This window comes from Candidozyma duobushaemuli (genome assembly GCF_002926085.2).
Source record: "Candidozyma duobushaemuli strain B09383 chromosome Unknown B_B09383, whole genome shotgun sequence".
In the NCBI taxonomy this organism is placed as follows: Eukaryota; Fungi; Ascomycota; class Pichiomycetes; order Serinales; family Metschnikowiaceae; genus Candidozyma; species Candidozyma duobushaemuli.
In genome coordinates, this window is record NW_020289895.1 from 1218108 (window position 1) to 1238173 (window position 20066).

At 46.9% G+C, this 20066-nt stretch overlaps 10 protein-coding genes across 10 annotated transcripts; 4 read left to right on the forward strand and 6 right to left on the reverse strand. All coding sequences in view use genetic code 12, as the record gives it.

Moving 5' to 3' along the window:
* Positions 1–130: 130 nt before the first annotated feature.
* CXQ87_002012 (uncharacterized protein) lies at positions 131–2044 on the reverse strand (the record flags this gene model as incomplete). Its single annotated transcript, XM_025480534.1, has 2 exons — positions 131–1370; positions 1773–2044. 2 exons carry the CDS (start codon positions 2042–2044, stop codon positions 131–133), a joined length of 1512 nt encoding a protein of 503 aa, XP_025334834.1.
* Positions 2045–2965: 921 nt separating this feature from the next.
* Positions 2966–3943, forward strand: CXQ87_002013 (uncharacterized protein; the record flags this gene model as incomplete). The annotated part of the gene is made up of 1 exon (XM_025480535.1): positions 2966–3943. The coding sequence occupies one exon, from the start codon at positions 2966–2968 to the stop codon at positions 3941–3943; it is 978 nt and encodes a 325-aa protein (XP_025334835.1).
* A 483-nt stretch (positions 3944–4426) lies between these two features.
* ARG11 (Arg11p) lies at positions 4427–5278 on the reverse strand (the record flags this gene model as incomplete). The annotated part of the gene is made up of 1 exon (XM_025480536.1): positions 4427–5278. One exon carries the CDS (start codon positions 5276–5278, stop codon positions 4427–4429), a length of 852 nt encoding a protein of 283 aa, XP_025334836.1.
* A 696-nt stretch (positions 5279–5974) lies between these two features.
* Positions 5975–6680, reverse strand: RPS15 (40S ribosomal protein uS19; the record flags this gene model as incomplete). Its single annotated transcript, XM_025480537.1, has 2 exons — positions 5975–6380; positions 6664–6680. The coding sequence occupies 2 exons, from the start codon at positions 6678–6680 to the stop codon at positions 5975–5977; spliced, it is 423 nt and encodes a 140-aa protein (XP_025334837.1).
* A 620-nt stretch (positions 6681–7300) lies between these two features.
* On the forward strand, positions 7301–7633 carry RPP2B (ribosomal protein P2; the record flags this gene model as incomplete). Its single annotated transcript, XM_025480538.1, has 1 exon — positions 7301–7633. The coding sequence occupies one exon, from the start codon at positions 7301–7303 to the stop codon at positions 7631–7633; it is 333 nt and encodes a 110-aa protein (XP_025334838.1).
* Positions 7634–8787: 1154 nt separating this feature from the next.
* CXQ87_002017 (uncharacterized protein) lies at positions 8788–9603 on the reverse strand (the record flags this gene model as incomplete). Its single annotated transcript, XM_025480539.1, has 1 exon — positions 8788–9603. One exon carries the CDS (start codon positions 9601–9603, stop codon positions 8788–8790), a length of 816 nt encoding a protein of 271 aa, XP_025334839.1.
* A 259-nt stretch (positions 9604–9862) lies between these two features.
* On the forward strand, positions 9863–12375 carry CXQ87_002018 (uncharacterized protein; the record flags this gene model as incomplete). The annotated part of the gene is made up of 2 exons (XM_025480540.1): positions 9863–12350; positions 12371–12375. 2 exons carry the CDS (start codon positions 9863–9865, stop codon positions 12373–12375), a joined length of 2493 nt encoding a protein of 830 aa, XP_025334840.1.
* Positions 12376–12432: 57 nt separating this feature from the next.
* CXQ87_002019 (uncharacterized protein) lies at positions 12433–17343 on the reverse strand (the record flags this gene model as incomplete). The annotated part of the gene is made up of 3 exons (XM_025480541.1): positions 12433–13257; positions 13479–15067; positions 15540–17343. 3 exons carry the CDS (start codon positions 17341–17343, stop codon positions 12433–12435), a joined length of 4218 nt encoding a protein of 1405 aa, XP_025334841.1.
* Positions 17344–17468: 125 nt separating this feature from the next.
* On the forward strand, positions 17469–18734 carry CXQ87_002020 (protein-lysine N-methyltransferase; the record flags this gene model as incomplete). The annotated part of the gene is made up of 1 exon (XM_025480542.1): positions 17469–18734. The coding sequence occupies one exon, from the start codon at positions 17469–17471 to the stop codon at positions 18732–18734; it is 1266 nt and encodes a 421-aa protein (XP_025334842.1).
* Positions 18735–18821: 87 nt separating this feature from the next.
* CXQ87_002021 (2-dehydropantoate 2-reductase) lies at positions 18822–19847 on the reverse strand (the record flags this gene model as incomplete). Its single annotated transcript, XM_025480543.1, has 1 exon — positions 18822–19847. The coding sequence occupies one exon, from the start codon at positions 19845–19847 to the stop codon at positions 18822–18824; it is 1026 nt and encodes a 341-aa protein (XP_025334843.1).
* Between the last annotated feature and the right edge of the window lie 219 nt (positions 19848–20066).

Sequence of the window (20066 nt, forward strand, 5' to 3'; positions counted from 1 at the left end):
TTAGATCTCAAGGGCATTCAGCGTCGGTACAGCTTGAAAGCTTTTTTTCCATGCAGCTAAGCCGCATTTTTGACAGGTTGACATCTGCAGCAGAGTAGAGGTATCCCGTGCAACTCATTAAATCATGTCTTTATTGATCTTTAGAATCTTCCACTTCCTTCATCGCCCCTGACTCATAAGAGGGTGGCTCTGTAGGTTCACTATTCAAGGAATTGTAATCGCCCAGGACTTTCACAACTGTTTCTGCTACGATATATTCCGTTGCAGCCATGAAAGAAGCAAGGTTTAACTTCACCACAACTCGAGATTGCCTCAGAAATGCTCGCCCGAAAATCGTGCTTTTTAGCGAAAACGACTTGTCTTTCCAAAATTCTGCTGGGATGGTAACTTTTCCTTCTTTTAGCGAGAGTTTACCGGTAAAACCCTTGAACGGTCTGTCTTCCACAAGGTTGACTTTCCGCTCTGATGCAAAATGTTCTCCGTCAAACGTCTGGATCTCCTCAACGACCTCTATTGAAAGTCTTTTCAAGTACACCTTTTTTGACTTCTTTGCCAGATGAATAACAATAGACCAGTCACGCCCAAAACCATCTGGACTCAGTATTTTCGTAGTGCAAATTTCTGCCCAAAAATTGTCACCGAAAGGCCTGTAATCTCCTGAATCGCTGTTCTCACACAAACTCAAGAAGTCCGAGATTTCCATACAGTCAAACCAGTTTGAGGAGATGAGACGGAAACTACTATCGAAGATGAGGACGTCGGTGAAGTCAGCACTCTTTGGGTTGATCTCGCCACTAATGGCTTCTTTCTCAATGTTCCCTTTTTTTTCAGCAGGCCCATATCTGGACATCACGATAATGGCAACAAGTCGATCTGGATACCCGACGACTGAAGATTGATAAGTCAAGATCTTGTCGCTGTTGAGGGAAGCCACTTTGTTGAGAATACACTGATTGATGTCTTGTATGGCTGACCCAGACCTAGGAAACCTCTCGAGAAAAACATAGTCCTGCTCTTTGCACAACCTTTCTCCGTCAATATTGTATTTTGTGTTTTCCTCTTCTGGCACTGTGATTCTGGTAAGGCCGGTAAAAGTAGAAGTGCAACCTTCTGGGCATTCGAAGGAGACCAGAAATTCAAGAGCATATGTTCTGCAAAAGTTATCGGAAAAAAAAGTGGCACCCAAGTCAGGAAGATTGCAAGCGTAGCAATCGTAGTCGAGATAAAAGCGTCTACGCCCAGTTTTGACATTCACCCACGCATCTTCGAACGACTTATCAAAAAACACTTTCCTCTCAATCGACTCGTACACGTACTTGTGTTCAATTGGTTTAACGCAGGTAGTGGTTTCAACTAAAGTGATTTTTACTCTTGTTAGTTTGATAGCCAGTAAGCATTGACACCAACCGGGCTTGAACTGATCGAATTTGAGCAGAAATCTGTCATTTATGCTTTGTTTTGGTAGGATGATGGTCCTGAAAGGATCTTCGTGTGGGTCACTCCGATAGACGATGCCCATTCTTCCTCGGATACTGCCAGGAGAAGTCTGATCTAATGTGATAGACTTCTTCGAATATTCTTTTTCATAGACTTCTGCTGCCGCTAATTTATTAAAGCCATAATGAAGGTGGATCCGATTTTTTCCAACTCTGAGACAAGGTGTAATGGAGCAACGGTTCTGTCGTTCATGATACAGAGAGTTTTTCCCCGCTTCAAGGTGGCTGTATTGAAGTTGTCTCCTTTTCACAACCGAATATACAATTCTTGGGCACCCATCGTTGAAATTGGGAACTGATCCAAGAACCAGAAGACCTTCCTTTTTCCTGGCTGATGTGATGTTTTGTAACTCTGATTCCAGGGCTTCGCTCTTGGTCAAATTCTTGATTCGAAGCAAAGTGAAATACCACGTTGCGGAGCCGATCTTGATGGAATTAACTTCGTGGGAGACGTAATCGGATGGATTTGCCTGGATTAATTGAGAGATGCTCTTTTCAACGTCTTCCTGGCCTTTGTCTTTTTCGATGAGAGGAATTACCAAATTCATTTCAATGGAGTAAGAAGCATTTGTTCAAATAAAGGGGGAAGCTTAGTAGAAAATTGGTCTAAGCTGGTCATTCGATTCCTGTGAGCCATGTGTATACTACACTTTCCGTTCTCGTCGATGGATGGTATTCCAATAGGCTCTCGGAAATAATTTCCTGAATGAATAATACTTTTTTTTTTTTTTTTTTTTTTGCCAGAATGCTGCTTTATTTGATAATATTTGTGTTCAACTGAAACGCACGGTAGAAGAAATCACCTCAGATTATCGAGTTCCGTTTCCCATTTGAAAGTAGGCTAATGGCGAAGAAACCAAAATAATGGGGAGCTTCTCGGCTCAATCTTAACCGAGATCAAAATTTCCAATAATGCTTCAAATTGACACATAGATTCCTCTGGTTTTATTCATTGTAGAATCCTCTCCTCACTATATGATCAGCACACATCATGCTCAGCCAGGAAGATTAGATCTTGTTCGCTCTACCCAGAAATAGATTTCAAAGTTGTTCTACTTTGATCCGTCTATTTGGTGAATGGTTGAGATGTCACCTTAAGGCTGATCAACCAACATAGTCATTTCAGAGAACCGCCACCTACAATCAACCATGTATCTGCTCCAGCGACATAACGTAAAGAACGGCGCTTGAAAATGCAAACTTCAATTGTTTTTTAAACAAAAGGGAAAAAAAAAAAACAACTTCAAAAGTGACCCACTATCACAGACTCGTATTGGCTGCGAAAGGGTCCCATTCACGTGGGGTCCACCAAATCACCCAACAGCCCCTTCCACCAAATAAAAAACTATAAATACGACCCTCTGCCGCCTCAAATCGAAATCCATTAAAAAAAAAGTCAAAAACACTAATCTCCCCCCCCTTGTCGTACCCAGACCTCACATGGACCGCTCATTCTCACCTTGCTCACCATGTCCTACTACCAACCCATGATCAACGTTTTCCGCCCACAACTCACACAAAACCTCCCGGCGTACCGGTACGAGACGCTGGAAAGCCTCACACGTGACGTCCACATCAAGGCCATTCACTCCCACAATGACTACTGGAGAAAAAGACCGCTTTTGGATGCCTTGCTGTGGGGTGTAGTCAGTGTGGAAGGAGACATCTGGCACTTTGAAAAGGGGTACACTGTCAGCGACACGGTCACGGAGACCACCCAGGAATTCAAAAAAGACGAGATCTACGTCGGCCACAACCAGGTGTACCTTGAGCTGAGAAACACCTTGAACGCTTTGTATTTGGATCCGTTGTACTACTTCTTGGACGGCGCCAATAAGAAGTTTTCCGAGCCGATTTTGGAGAAAACGGACTCCAAGTTTTCTGTGTTCTACGACGCCCCGGAGGTGCCGTTGTTGTTCTGGTTGGACTTGAAGACCGAGGGCCACGAGCTCTACTCTAAATTGAAGCCGTACCTCGAGAAATTCATTGAAAAGGACTACTTGGCTCACTACAATGGCGAACACGTGGCAGGTCCGGTGGTGCTTACGTTGACGGGAGACGTGCCTTGGGACGTGATTGACCAGGAATCGGTCTCTGGGGAGAACCGCTATGTCTACGCTGATTGTCCCTTGCAGAAGTTCATGGAAGCCTCTGCCGATGATTGGACACGCTACGAACGTTCCTGTAAAATCGCCAGTGCTTCTCTTGAACAATTGCTCGGAAAGGATCTCTATACCCTGGCTGTTCGTGGTTCGTTGACCAAGGAGCACCAGAAGAAGCTCAAGGGGTACTTTGACAAGGCGCACGAGCATGGCCTCAAGACGAGGATCTGGGGCGGTGTGGATTGGCCGATCTACGTGAGAAACTCCCACTGGAGGACGCTTTGGGAGCTTGGCTGTGATTTGATCAATGCTGATGATTTGCGTGCCGCAGCCACGTTGTTCTGAGGCGTCGTTTGGGAGAAAGTACGGTTTTGAGAACCAAGAGAACGACGTTAGGGAGTGACGTCAAAAAATTGAATTGCAAAAGATGGTGGTATGACCATGGCTCGCTAGATGTGGGTCAATTCAATCTGTGGTTCAGCAGATAATATACATTTGAGTTCAGGGTCGAATGAAGGCTCAAAAGACTTTTGTGAATATGGTTTACTGGCCAGTGTAAGATATCTGTTCAGTTGGTGCTTGTAAGCGCCATTGCAATTGAAGGAACAGGACAAGGTGTATAGCGATGAACCCAAATGGGCTTTTTGCTATTTCAGATTGAGACACTTTTAGGCAACCTTTCCTTTAATAAAGCTTCTGGTGTCATGATAATTAACATTTTCCAAACTACATATGCCCACACATGATTCTTCGTTTTGTCTATTCGTCTATGGATGTCTATCACCACCAGGAATCCCGGCTGTATAATAAATAGTCTGTCGCCAGTCTCTAGAAATTGGTCTTGAGGTACTCGTAGACGTAAAAAATGACGGCGTTGGCTGGAATCGAACGGATCAATGTGATGGATAGACCGTTGTAAAAGTTGGTGATGCCGCCTTTTCTGGACATCAACGCCGCCACCGCCTGGCTGATTTTGAGTTTTTCCAGCGCTGGCAGCGTCACATCGTGAGTCTGGATCATCAGCTTGACAGTGTCGACTGGAAAAATGGATAAATTGAACATGAACCCAGCAGCGGCGCCCGAAAGCAAGCAATTTGTGTTTTCAGCCGCTGGATACGTCTTTTTAAGTGCAACTAGCGATTCTTCGTACGTGGCAAACCACACGGCGGTTCCGGCCATTTCTCGAAGAAGTGTAGAACCTAGACCATGCCAGAGTCCAAAAAGACCCTCGTTCTGCATGATTCTGGCCACGACGGACCCGTACGACGCCGTTTTCGAATGCGTGTGTAAATTCAGAACCTGCAATTTGCATTTGACAAGCTCCACGGGGGTCAAAACGAAAGAAGCAGCAAAACCTGAAAAAGCACCTGAAGCACACACCGCAGGAAGACCGTTGCGTTCCCAATTGGTCGTTTTCTTGACGATCTCCTGGCCGTACTGGAATGCAGAAAAAAGCACAGCGTTTTCCATGCAAGCTCCAACCATTGGAGCTCGGATGCCCTTGTAGAAGCCGTTGATGAGACCTTCGTTTCGAAAAGTCGACCCCACAACCTGCAACGTCAGGAGCCTGCTGGAAGCCAGTTGTAGCCTCACTTTCACCGTGTCAAACGGAAACTCTATAAGCTTTCCCACACACCCAGCGGCTGCTCCAAACGCCACTTCCTTAGCAGGATCTACCATGGTGAGGATTCAAGGGTGGGGAGGAGGAGGGAAAGGTCAAGATAGGATTTTCACAAGGGGAGGGAGGAGCTAGATACAGGAATATGTTTGGTTTTTCAGGGGATTTCCGGCCTGGGTGGTTCTTGTGGCTGTTGGTGATGTAGTTGTAGGTGACTCAGAGATGAGTATTTCGCAGATGAGATGGCGGGGTGGATGTGGGGTGGACCGGGGGAGGAAGAATGTGAAAAAGGAGAATTGAATTGCTGTTTGGTGAGTTTGAAGATTTATAGAATTTTTAGTATAGGTGGTTTTGTTGGCCTGTTTCGTTTGGCAGAATGGTGTGTTCTGTTGCAGCCAATCTGACGCACTACAATAAGCGGTACGGTAGAGGTTTCACAACTATGCTTTCCAGTCTATACTAGACTTTGCAGTATTCAAATGTATTTTGCAATTGTTAAGAAGGTAGTTTGCTTGAAATTAACAAAAGTCATATCTAGTAGTACGAGGCACCATAGCTAGCGTATCTAACGGTCTGGTAGTTCATTAGTTCATATATTGCACGAACCCGATAGCTTAAGACTCCATATTCACGGACATTTTCCAAAACCATGCCATTTCCTAGTCTTCAGTGTAAGTGACCAACTACTACATCACTTCATCTAACCTCCACAGCACCTACAACGCCGTTCTCTTATACTAGTATTACTATATGACAGCCTATCTCAATGGGATGAATCTGGAAGAAGCGTTACCGGCTCTACCGTGTCTGACTGGGGTGTAGGTGATGGAGAACTCACCCAAGTAGTGGCCAACCATCTCTGGCTTGATCTCAACGGTGTTGAAAACCTTACCGTTGTAGACACCAACCAAGGAGCCAATCATCTCTGGAACAACAATCATGTTTCTCAAGTGGGTCTTGACGACAGCTGGCTTCTCGTTAGCTGGGGCAGCCAACTTGGCGGCTCTCAACTTGGTGATGAAACCCATTGGCTTGGCACCCAAGCCTCTGGAGAATCTTCTTCTGACTCTGGCGCCGCAGAGCTTGGTGAACTCGTCAGTGTCCATCTTCAAAAGCTGCTCAAGGTCAACGCCCTTGAAGGAGAAGGTCTTGAAGGTTCTCTTCCTGGTGTCTGTTGGGTTAGTATTGAGTTGGGATTAAGGTTGGAGGCAGATGGACGGGGACTAAAAGGCATTCGTTTGAAGTTATTGAATGAGGTGGGATGATCGTTATGGTCGCTATTGTAGAAATTTGAGTTTTGGGTGGAATTCAATGTGATTCAACATAACTTCGTTGGATGGAAATAACTCGAGATATATGGGGCCTTTTTGAACGGGGGCTTCGAGGACGTATTTGGAGTGGTGACGGGATTTCATATCATGCTCATCTGCCTGGCGTGGGTGGGTACATACTAGTCTCAGCCATGGTTGTGTGGTTGTAACAGAAGAAAAATCTAGGATTATGGATGAAAATTTTTGTCTGGCAGGGAGTGTATGGGGCTGCAGCGGTGCGGGAGTTGGAGTCACGTGAGCCACACAGGTTAACTAGCGGTTTGGCGCGGCTGGAGCCCTAGACGAGAGTATGTGATGCAATCACGTGACCCAGTGACGTTCTTTTGAAAAATTACCGTCCCACCACCCCCAGGCATGTGGACGTTCCTGGTGTAAACAAAGCCAAATTGCCTTTTTATTGGCTCAAAACTAGTCTACCCGCCAATTTTGAGCCCAATTGAAGGAGGTTTAGTGGGTTTTGACGGAGGGTTTGGGGAGCCCAATAAACACGGTCACGTGACCGCCAATTTTCCAACACCCTTCAAAGGCGACTCCAGGGCCGTGGGACTTTCTATTTCGTCAAATATACCAATTAAAGCACCCTTACAAGCAAAATAAACACCGTAATAGCCCTACTGGGTCGACTAGGGGTGCAGCTGGTGGGGCATCTTGGGCCCGGAGGTACAGGTGTCTATATATGCGAAAAAAATCTTCATACTCAATCTCCATCCAAAGGATAGTCTGCACTTTTCCGCTTAAACTGATTATTCTGTAATGAAGTACCTCGCTGCTTACCTTTTGTTGGTCCAGGGCGGTAACGCCAACCCCTCCGCTTCTGACATCTCCGCTCTCTTGGAGACCGTTGGTGCTGAGGCTGATGAGTCCAAAATCTCCACCTTGTTGTCCGAGTTGGATGGCAAGTCTGTCGAGGAGTTGATCGCCGAGGGCAACACCAAGTTGGCTTCCGTGCCTTCCGCTGGCGCTGCTGCCGCTTCTGGCTCCGCTGCCGCTGCTGGCGGTGCTGACGAGGCTGCTGCTGAGGAGAAGAAGGAGGAAGAGGCCAAGGAGGAGTCTGACGACGACATGGGCTTCGGTTTGTTCGACTAAGTTAATAGCCGCGTTTAATAGACTGCTCATCTTCGAGATTTGTAGGTGTAATCGATGGGAGGTGAATTTTGTTGGGGGTTCATCTGGTGAGATGAGAATGGAGAGACGATGTTCGTGATTTGATGATCGATTAGTCCTTATTAGCTTGATGAGGTGATGAGGTGATAATATGGCCTGAGTAGCTTTCGTGTTATGGGCTGGGCTTGACTGTTTATTTCACTTCACGGTGTGGATGGATCTAACTGCGCAGTACTTAGTAGAAGGTGTGAAAAATCGGGAAGTAAAGACGTTTTTCGATAACACAGTATTAGCGTGGAATTTGAAAACTACTTAAGCTTCCTCTGCATTATGTTAAATATTGAAGGTTTTGCTGGTTCGAGTATGGGTCCACTATTGGGTTTCCCTATGGCTGAAGCGGTTTAGAAGTCTAGTAAGGAGAAGCCAGGTTTTAGTGATCGGGATAATCTCTTAAATTTTTAGAAAGCCTATCTGCTTGAAGCTTTTCAATTAAGCCTTGTAAAAACGATGAAAAACTTATTCAAAAGCTGGCTTAATGGCTAACCGAGAAGAGAGTGCTTCAGTTTTGCATTTGCGACTTTTACTTACTAGCATCAAGCTATAATAAATATCTGGTGTCAAAACCCCACTTCGAGCAGGCGGTAGTGAATCTTTGAGTACTATGTTGAACGCACTTGGAGCACACTACATGTGAGCTTTGGTATCTGATTATGGAGCCCAACTGAGCTCCTCTTATTAAATTGCAACCCACAATTACATAACACACCGGTGAATCAATCAATGAAACTTTTCGTAAGTCGGCTGACCGGCAAGCCAGATGCGCTATGTTGGATGTGCTATCCTCGATGCATGTCTCACCTTAAAGGTTGATCATACCAAACGGCCACAAATTGGAGCGGATCTTTTCATTTAGACAATGCAACAACCTGATGCTAATGGAGACAGTATTATATATGTGTTCTGTCTGGTCCAAAAAGCCGCTTCATGGTCTGTAATCAATAGGAATTCTTGCCCCGTAACCTATTGCCCCATAGACTACCAAATTGGTCTTTTCCACTCATTTAAATGGCCCTCTTCGACTCTTTTCTCTCTCATAACCAAACTCACTTCCTCGTCAAAACTCACCCCCTCGCCCCTCAGCTCTGCGAAGTGGCATACTCAAGCTTCTCCACAAGAATCCGAAACCGCGTAATCTGTGCTTCGAGCCCGTCCTTGTCCAGAAAGTCCGCCTCTCGTAGCGTCTCGGTCTTTTTCGCCAACATCTCCAAATACTCGTTTTTCTGCTGCTGGTATATGAGCGCTTGGCTTTGTTGTATAAGCTGTTCTCGAAGATCCGTGTACCTCTGTCGGAGCTCCTCGTTGGACTCTTTGCGGGAGGCCACGTCCTCCTTGATTTCCTCTTGGACTGCCTTGGCGTACTCCTTTTCAAGCTTCTTCCTCAGAATTCTCTCGACTCTGGCTTCATCATCCACAATCAAACCTTCCTGATCCCTTTCGTCTTCGTCCATTGCAGCCTCCTCTACCTCCTCCTCCTCCTCCTCATCGTTCTCTTTAGCATCCAAAGCAAATAGGTAAGCTGGCTCCGGGAGAACCTCGGCCAATTCTTGTAACTTACTCACTCGTTCATTGATCGATAGTCCTCCTTGGGATTCTGGAATAATTACAGGCTGAACAAGCTGCTGGACCCTCTGCAACTGCTCATTCACCTTTGAAAGCTTATCGTGCTCGTTTTTGATGATCTGTTGCACGAGCTGGTGCACAACCTGTTTGCTGAATCTGTGCTTGTTTTGCCTTTTGATATGTAGATTCACCTTGAGAAGGCCGTTTTTTACCTTTTCTTCGGGGATCCCGTACTTGTCCATCACGCGCCGCACCTCGTTGGTGATCTCGACGGGCTGGCTGACTTTGCTGATTTGCTCCTCGACAATTCGCTTGATCTCAAGGTAGGACATAATGGTTGCAAAATAGAAAACAGAGCGGGTTGATGTAGGGCACATCCGTACACCAGACAAGGTCACCCACCAAAAGCCCTCTTCCCGTTCCTACATTCATCTTCAAACTGTCTTTCTGCTATAATGGAAGTGCAAAAAATTGCTTGACCCCACTGCCTCCTGCTTATCGTGGGAACTCCTCGACTAAAACGGTCATCGTCAAAAATGGTCACGTGACCTCACATACTAAAAGCAAGCCAGGGTTTCTTATCACACCACAATGGACCTTCTTACCAACGTATCACGGCCCATCTACGACCCGATTCGGGACGGAGCCGGCTACAGAGCCGGAACCCGGATAGCTAGGGTGCAGTTGCTCGTGGCGTTGTTCCTCGGGCTTTCGGCTTTTCTTATCTTTTGTATACTACGAAAGAAGTACCCCAGGATCTATGTGGCTAACTTCAACCGAATCAACCAAAACTACGTCCACAGCCACCTGCGGCAGAACTTGCCGCCGCTTTCACAAAATCTGCTTTTTGGCTGGGTGCCTATTGTTTTTAAGATAAGCGAGAGCCAGGTGCTAGAACATGCTGGTTTAGACGCTGTTGTGTTTCTTGGTTTCTTCAAAACGTGTATCACGATTCTCGCCACGTGTGTTGTTTTTGCTGTGACGGTGATTCTGCCTGTCAGATATAAGTACACTGGCCGGATGGACCTTCCAGATCCAGACGACGATGATGATCGTAATTCTACCCTGATAAGGCTGGCTGGGTTTCATGCTAACCTTGTGGAGCTCCTTAAGCATAAGAAACCTGATCACGAGCCCATTTTGTGGATGTACACGCTTTTCACGTATGTCTTTACCGGGCTTGTCATTTACTTACTCCACAAGCAGACCTTAAGAATCATCGATATGAGACAGAGATACCTCGGTAAGCAGAGTTCGATCACAGACCGCACGATCAAGCTTTCTGGAATCCTGCCTCTGTTGCGTGAGGAAGAGGCGTTGAAAAGACATATCAACCTGCTTGGTGTGGGAGAGGTTCACGATGTGGTGGTGGTGAAGGAGTGGAATGCACTCAACTCGTTGATCAAGATGCGCCGCAAGGTTATGAGACACCTTGAGATGGCCTGGGTGGAGTATCTTGAGACAAACGGCTTGAATAACACCACAGATGTCATGACCTCCAGGATACGACCTTCGATTGGCGATCTGTTCAATCTCCACCAGCCTCTGGGTACAGCATTTACAGACGAGGAAGAGGGCTCCAACGAAGTGCAAAGCGATGCAGCTTCAGCTACCTCCTCACCATCCATTATCGATCAGATTTCTGAGCACATTGACGATCACGATGCTCTTGAAGGAAGCGCCAGTCAGCTTCCCCTTCTCAACGACGATGCCGCTAAGAGACCTAAAATGAGAAAAGGATGGCTCGGCCTCTTTGGGCCCGAAGTCGACTGTATCAGCTACTACACCAACCAGCTTGAGATCATCGATAAGGAAATCAAACGCTACAGACTCCGCGAGTTTCCTCCTAGTTCCACGGCCTTCATCACAATGCGCTCTGTGGCTCAGGCCCAGATGCTAGCTCAGGCTGTGCTTGACCCCAAGGTGAATCACTTAATCACGAGCTTGGCTCCTGCTCCTCACGATATCATCTGGGAGAACCTTTGCTTAACAAGAAAGGAGCGTAATACGAGGATCTTCTTTGTCATGGTTTTCATCGGTCTTGTTTCGGTGCTTTTGGTGTTCCCCGTGAAGTTCTTATCCAATTTCTTGAACGTTAAGACGATCTCAAAAATCGCCCCAAAACTCGGTGAATTCCTCAAGGACCACAAATGGGCCGAATACCTCATCACGGGTATTTTACCACCCTATGTCTTTACCATCTTCAACATCGTCATGCCTTACTTCTACATTTGGGTCACCAAAAGGCAGGGCTACACTTCACACGGTGACGAAGAATTATCCATCGTGTCCAAAAACTTTTTCTACATCTTCGTGAATTTGTTCCTTGTGTTCACACTTTTTGGAACAGCTATAATCAGCGACACTGCCCAACTTGCCTACCAGTTGGCCTACTCGCTTCAAAAGTTGAGTTTGTTTTATGTGGACTTGATTATTCTTCAGGGTATTGGTATCTTCCCGTATAAATTGCTTCTTTTGGGAAACCTTCTCAAGTACCCAATCGGCAACATATTCTGGTGCAAGACCCCAAGGGACTATCTCGATCTTTACAAGCCACCAGTCTTTAATTTTGGGTTGCAGTTGCCACAGCCCATCCTTGTATTAATTATTACGATTACCTACTCGGTGATCTCGACCAAGATCCTCACCGCAGGATTGATTTACTTCATTATTGGCTACTTTGTCTTCAAGTACCAGTTGCTCTATGCATGCGTCCATCCGCCTCATAACACCGGTAAGGTCTGGCCTTTGGTGGTGAGAAGGCTGATTTTGGGCCTTTTGATTTTCCATACCACCATGTTTGGTACCCTTGCATCGCAAAAGGCTTTTGTCTGTGCAACGTTCATGATTCCATTGGCCATATTCACCTTGTTTGTGCTTTGGAACTTCCACAAGCACTACATTCCATTGTCTTCTTTCATCGCCTTGAGAGCCATCGAAAACAACCAGTTGCCTTTCCACGGTGACGAAGAGGAAGATCTTGTGGGCGATAATGATCTGGGAAGGGGCCAAACCCTTGACGAGCGCAGAGAGTTTTCTCAGACGTACGAGTATCCTGATTTGATCAACGACCTCGATGGTCCTATTATCGCATTGGAGAATAATCAGATTCTTGTGATCGGGCCCGATGGACACACGGCCAAGAAGCCCATTCCTGAATTTTAGTCGACAAAGAGTAATTTGATCGTCTTGGCCTGTTCCTGCCAAAGTACAAGCTCGCCAACAAACAACTGTGTGAATGTTGAGTCGCTGAAAGTTGCAAGCAAAAGGCTGATTGCAAACTTCCGAAACAAGATCAGCAAAATGGATGCGCCAACGACAATGGCTGATGTCAGCAAGTAAGACGATCCAATGTTCATTCGGAGCGCTTCAATGGTATTGATCAAGCCTAAGATATCAACCACGGATGATGCCACAGTGTGATTATCGTAAGGCCATATCAACATGATGATAGGAATGCATTTGATGGACAAGGACATGAAAACAGTCAGCAAGAGTACAGCCACAAGGTAACCCCGTTGAAACCTCGGCGGTAGGTTATTATTGGGCTCTCTTCCCCAGCCTATGAAGAACCTGAAGCACTTGTCTATAAGCACACAGAGCACAACACGCTCGGCCAATTGCTGGTATATGAAAAACAAGTATTGAAGCGGAACTGGTTTCTGCAAAATACGTGCCACTATGATACTATGTGTCTCATGCTTTTCCTCGTATGCCCAATTGAGGTACACCTCGAAGAGGATCGTGAGGGCAGCATAGCGCAAAAGCAGCTTGTACCTTTCAAAAAAGGGGATACTGTCTTTGTTGGAAAAAATGGAGCTTTCCACGACATTGTATGCCAAATGTCGGTATGCTTGGGGTTTGAGGAGGAGCACATCCAAGAAGAGTATGACATAATCGAACTCTATGTACTTGTCCGCTAGGTTTCCGCATTCAGGACAGACAGTCATCTGGATGTACTTGCTTTTAAACTCGGTGAAGAGCAGCTTGATGTTTGGGTTTGCGCATTCCACACAAATCATGCCATGGCTGGAAAGTTCTACTGTGTGAGTTGCACGCCTGGAGATGTTGATAATGTGAGGTGTACGGGTGCAGGCGTGGCTGCAACTGCCCATGTACGGTTATGTAAATTAATTATTATATGCTTAAAATGGCCTAGTGGCCTATGCTAATGACAGATTTGTTGCGGAGGTGGTATTTCAGGGACCTTGCCTAGAGTGAAAGCAGGTTCGTCGTATGCATCTGGGTAAGGTTCAGTAGTGCTGTTTGCCTGTGATGTGGTTGAGGGCTGATTACTTGAAAAACCGCCAAATCCTGAATTGGTTTGCGTTGGTGCCTGGGTTCCAGCCGCAGGCTGTGGAGCGAATGGATTTTGTGCTGGTTGAACTGCCGCCTGGCCAAACGGCGAGGTCGTATTTGGTGCACTTTGACCAAATGCAGATTGAGTTTGTGCTTGTCCGCCGAAGGCACTGGGTTGAGAGCTTCCAAAAGCCGATTTACCAAAACCAGAGGGTTCTGGAGTCTTTGCTGCTCCAAATGCGCTGTTTGTATTGGTCTGGCCAAAAGCGCTTTGACCAAATGCTGAACCTGACTGATTGGATGTGCTGGACTGACCAAAGCCTGAGCCTGTGTTACTTGTGTTGCCTGTGTTAGAGCTGCCGAATGCCAGTTGGCCGAAGCCCGACTGTCCAGATGACAGACCAAATCCTGATTTGCCAAACCCTGGCTGTCCAAAACCCGACTGACCAAACCCTGCTTGTCCGAAGCCTGCCTGACCAAAGCCCGCTTGACCAAATCCAGAATTCAGCTGGGCGGGTTTGTTTTGTGTAGTAGCTTGGCTGCCAAATGCTCCAGTTCCTGATGTACTTTGTGATCCGAAAGCTCCTCCACCTGATGTATTCTGTGACCCAAAAGCACCGCTTCCGCCTGTATTTTGAGAACCAAAGGCGCCGCTTCCGCCTGTGTTTTGAGAGCCGAACGCACCACTTCCTCCCGTAGTTTGGGAACCGAAAGCGCCTCCCTTATTCTGAGATCCGAACGCTCCTCCAGTGCTTTGTGATCCAAAGGCTCCACCAGACAGTCCCAGAGAGCCAAACGCTGAATTACCAAATGCCGAAGTCTTATTATCTGTGTTGCCAAATCCTGATTGGCCGAATGCTGAAGGTTGTTGGCCAAAACCGCTTTGGCCAAACGCAGAAGGCTGGCTGTTTTGTGAGCCAAACGCTGAGTTCTGAGTGTTCTGTCCACCAAAAGCCGAGTTTTGGGTATTTTGCTGTCCAAAAGCCGATGGTTGTGTATTTTGCTGTCCAAAGGCAGATGTGCTTTGTGAACCAAAGGCCCCACCTGTGTTGCCAAATGGCGAGGAGCCGAAGCCAGGGGAGCCGAAGCCTCCAGAGTTACCGAAACCGGACCCGCCAAAACCAGCGTTGTTCTGTAAATCGTTAATACTCTGCTCTAAAGTCTTGGGGATAAACGGCTTGATCAGTTCTTTTCGTGTCGCTCCGACTTGCTGGTACCTTGCGGCGAGGCTGTCCTTGGATTTGATTTCGTTGACGCAATACTCCATATCCCTTTGCCTCAATTCCAAGTTTTTGTCGTAAGCCTGCAAACTATTGTTGGCGACTGCCTCCATGTACTGTAGTCTGAGCTCTTCAGGCGACATATCCCTGCCTTCGATCAAACTATTGGCCGTAAACTCATTGACACCGTATGTTGTCAAAGTAGGCTTGAACTGGAAATACGGGAGTTCACTGAGATCAGTTTGGATGGTTCTGGCCAAGTCATTTGGGTTTCTGTCTTGGAAGGCTTTTAAAGCCGGATTGGTCGGTTGCGAGCCGAAAAGCAGTTGGCCTGACGGATGAAGAAACTTGCACGAGTTCCCAAAACGGCAATTACCCTGTTGAAAGAATTTGCATACCTGTTTAGGTGGCATTATGGGAAGTAACCTGAATGAGGAAGTGCTGGAGAAACAAGCGTTGATGATGCGTCTCACACCAGTACCTCCTTAAATGGCTGCAAATGTCCGAAGCGGTAGAGGAAGGCGACCTGAATATATTTGGTCCAGATTTTTTAAGAAATTAAACTTTCTTAAATTTGTTTTGGCTTCATTGTCGTCTTCTCATTTTGTCATGGATTGACTAATGCAAAGTGTTAGAAATGATGTAGTTTAAATCACGAAGAATCTCCCCAATGAACGTAATCTCCCAGTATCACAACCCCCTGTTCGTTCTGATAAAGGTATCAGTAATGACGTGCCCTTTCTGGTTACTCTCCATAAACGCCTCTTTGTAAAGCGGTAAAAGCTGAGATATAACTCCCACTTTTGTGATCTCTCCCCTCGAAATCTTCTGCAAGAATCCCTCCATAGCCCTTCGCAAAAACGGCTTCAGCAAGGAGATTCTGTCAATAAGAATAGCGTCAAAAGCCTCAATGAGCGAGATTCCAAGCGACGTGGGAATAAATGTCTCCGTTTTCCCAATCTTTCTTCGTGTGATGTAATTTCTTTGAATAATCTTTTCGACATGATCGGCAATTGTAGCATCAGTGCCGATCCCGTTAGCGTCCATGAGTGCAATAAGCTCTGCTTCTGTCATGTAATTAGGTGGACTGGTTTTTCCCTCTTTGACCTTGCAGCTTGAAGGCTGCACCTCCTGGCCTTCGGTGAACGAAGGAAGTTGAGCCAGTGATTTCCAGTCTGAGTATGGGTATACGTCCAAGAAGTTACGCTCGGTTACTTGGAGCCCCAGAGCGGTGAAACGCTCCAGACGCCATTGAAGATCGATCTTTGTTTGGAGGCCTCGGGCGTCGTCAGAACAACATGCCAAAAACCGCCGGACCACAAACTCGTAGACCTTCTTTTGATCAGGCCTCAATACGTCTAGCGATGCAAATTTGACCGGATAAATAGGCGGATGTGCTTTATCATCGTGTTTGCCACCCCTAGGAGCTCTAAAAGCACCCTGAACGATATTTGTAGCCTGGGAACCCCATAACGGGCTTTGGGTCTGTTTTGAGATGTAGCTTTGAAGATCAAGCTCAGCAGGAAAGCGGTCTGTTTCCGTACGTGGGTATGATATGAAACCTGCTGTATAAAGCAGTTCTGCAGCATCTAGCGCCGCCTTGGCCAGCATCCGGAAGTAACGTGAGCAGCATTTCTGGAGGTCCACGGTAGTCAATGGAAGCGGTTTATAGTGGGAGGTTGGTTTCGTGTTGACACCGACGATCCTGGGTTTGTCAGGACCCTCTAGAAGCTGGGCGTATAGCACATAAGCGAACATCTTATCGAAAAGATGGTTCCTGGCCCACGAGAAATTCACCTTCTGTCCGTCTTTCGTAACAATCAATTCAATTGACCAAAACGGTTCAGGCCGAAACTTCCGTACACGAATGTACCGGTCCACGACAAAACTTAATGTCGGAAACTGACACGTCCCGTACGACACCACCTCCTTGTCGCCCACTAGCCTCTTGCTTTTGTAGATATTGGTGAGAAAACGGGTAAACAGCGTACCCACACGTAAATCGAATTCCGTACGGCATTCCACGGCCTCCACGAGCCGCATGTCCAACAGCTTCGGGTTTCTGGCTGCTTGAACCACATGAGAAGGCTCCAAGTGGGAGAATTGTGCTCTCCAGGTCGTTTCCAACGTTATCCTTCGGTTGGCTCCCAGCGCCACTTTCATGATTTCCCACCCAATATACTCTCCTTCTCGATCACAATCCGTCCAGATCATGAGTCTGTCGGCACCTCGAGCCTCCTTGACGATATTCTTATGGATTCCAGCTCTCTGATCGCTATCTGAAGGAGGTTTTGTCAAAAACGGAGCGTCAAAAAGCCTTCCTGGCGGGCATTTCCCCCACCCGTATTCAGGCCCAAAATCCGTGCTCAACACGTGGCCCGCCACGGCTGTCATGGTGACTTCACACGAGCCCAAGCCAGGAAAGTTGTAGGTGAAGTCGTAGTTCTTGACGTATTTATACAAGCTGTTTCGAGGCCTGACGCGTCCACCAGATAAAACGTTGGCGACCTCCTTGGCGATGGAGTTCTTTTCCGCCACACAGAGCACCCGCATTGCATAAATCGGGTCTGGTGGTTCTTTTCTGTTGTAGTAAGCTGGATTATCAACATCCTGCACGCGCTGTAGATGCCTTCCTACCACTCCATCTACTTCTCCTGTGATATTCTACAAATACACTTATGAAAGACTTTGATGCCAAATTGGGCACGCTTTTGAAGTGGCTTAGCGCCAATACTGCGCTGTCGCTTGTTTCGCCGAAAATCACCGTGAAAAATACCCCTGATTCCGGTAGAGGCCTCTACGCCACAGGCCGAATCGGGTCTCTGGAGGAAATTGTGAATGTACCCCACCTGCTTTTGCTCAATTTCACCACGGCACTTGCACACGTGTCGAAATTTGCAGGTTTCGCTTTGTCAGAGCCGCATTATGCCAAAATCAACGTCCCCAAGACTCCGCAAGATCAAATCACCCAGATCTACCAAAAACTCACGCTAGACGGCATTTTGGCGCTTCTGTCGTTCCAGTTCTTGAGCGCGTACATTGTGCTTGAAAAACGGCGTGGAACAAACTCTTTCTGGAAACCGTTTTTGGATATGCTTCCTGAGCTAGAGGAGCTCTCCTTGGCTCCAGTGGTATGGACGGTGCTTCAATCGCCTGGCCACGAGGATCTCACGAGACATTTGCCCAGATCCACAAGAAAACACTCAGAAAGAGTCGTCAAGCGTTTCGAGACGGACTACGCCACAGTTAATGCATTTTTAGACCTCACCCTAGACAAAGTCGAGTTCCTTTGGGCCTGGATGTGTATCAATTCCCGTTGCTTGTACATGGAGATGCCACAGAAAAAGGACTCGAGCGACAATTTCACTTTAGCGCCCTATGTGGATTTCCTAAACCACCTGGGAAACGACGAATGTGGAATAAAGATAGACACCCATGGATTCCATGTTCTCACTTCATCAGTTTACACGCCTGGCATGGAATTATACTTCAGCTACGGGCCCCACTCCAACGAGTTTCTTTTATGTGAGTACAGTTTCACAATTCCACAAAACCGGTGGAACTACATCGACGTTTCTGACTATATTACACCCCTTCTTCGGCCCCAGCATGTCGCTTTCCTCAAGGAGGCAGGCTACTACGCAGATTACACCATCAACGATATGGGAATGTCGTTCAGAACAGAAATAGCTCTAGCCACTTTGCAAGAATCCGATCCGGCTCAATCCAGAAAGCTCCAGGCTTTTGTGGATGGGATTTCTGATGGTACAGTGTACCAGCTCAAGAGCCATGTGCTTTTGAAGCACATCCTTACGAAGATCGTGGGAGACTGTGATAAGAAATTGGCGATAGACACGGAGGATCTGAGGATAAAGGCCATTTCTGTGCTTTACAGCGACACGAAAGCTATAGCAGAGAGGACCATAGAGGAAATTGGCGGATAAAGTTGCTCATAATTTAGTATGGATCTACATCGCTCACCTCCATGCTCGTATCACGTTGTTCATGCTATTTACACTTCCCCACCAGCATTATATATCATCGAGGGCAGACTTTTCGATTCCACGCTCGATCGATACCTTGTTCTTCACCATCAGCACCAACAACTTGTTCGTCAGGGTAGGAATGCCGTGCTTTTTTCCAAGACCGACAATATAACCGTTGATGCCGTCAATCTCAGTCTTGTTCATGTGTCTAACGTCCTCTCTCATCGAGGAGCTGTTTTGCGATGTCGCCTTGCAAACCTCCAAAACGGTGTTTATGAGTCTATCTGGATCTAACCGCATTCTAGCGCCGTCAATGTCCTCAATCTGAGCACCAAACTCGGCTTGAAAACACTGAACGGCCTCTTTCGTCACCTTTTTCATCATTGGGATAACCTGAGCGCCGTAAAGAAGATCACCATTGAAACAATCTAGCAAGGCGGTGAGTGGGTTGATGCAAGCGTTCACTACCAATTTCTCCATCTGCGTGATAAGCATAGCGTTCAGAGAAACGTAGCTGGCATTGAGACCAGAGCTCTTCAAGAGATCCTGGATCATTTCGGGTGTTTCGGAGTTTTTCGTGAACTTTGGCGCTATAGTGAGTTTTCCCATTCCAACATGGTTCACCTGGTTCGGCGTCAGTTTGTATGCTCCGTGCGTCGAGATGGCCTCGTATATGGAAGGCATGTTTCCAGAGTACGCCCAAAAAGTGCTTTTGAGCTTCTCGGCCATGCCCATGCCGTTTTGCAATATTAGCACGTTCAGGGTCTCGTTCAAAAACGGAATGTATGGACCGAGAGCGGTGACGGTGGAATGCGATTTTGTGGAAATGACGAGGTTCTCTATCGGACCGTTCACAGACGGTAGCGGCGCCAATTCGCCCTTGATGGTTTGAGCTGTAGTCTCCACAGACTCGTTGTGAGGCCTCACTAAGGTGATTTTCGATCCTGCCGAAAGATACAGCCCTAGACGCTGCTTCGACTTGAAAAGCAACACCGGGTCTTTTCCTAATCGGGCTAACTCATGCGCCACAAGCAGCCCCATGGCCCCTGCACCGAGGATCTTGGTTGCCATGGTTGGTAGTAGTAGACTTTTCCGGATGAGCATCAACAGTTGATGCAGTCCCCACCGAAGTCTACCCTAGATAACACAAGTGGGCAAACAGAGGCAGGTGCAGATTTCAAAATAAAAACCTGGAATTTAAAAATCTGTCATTTTGGATAATTCAACCGTTTATTATACTTTCTGGTGTTGGTGCCACGTGACTTCACCTACAACTCCACACCCCGGATT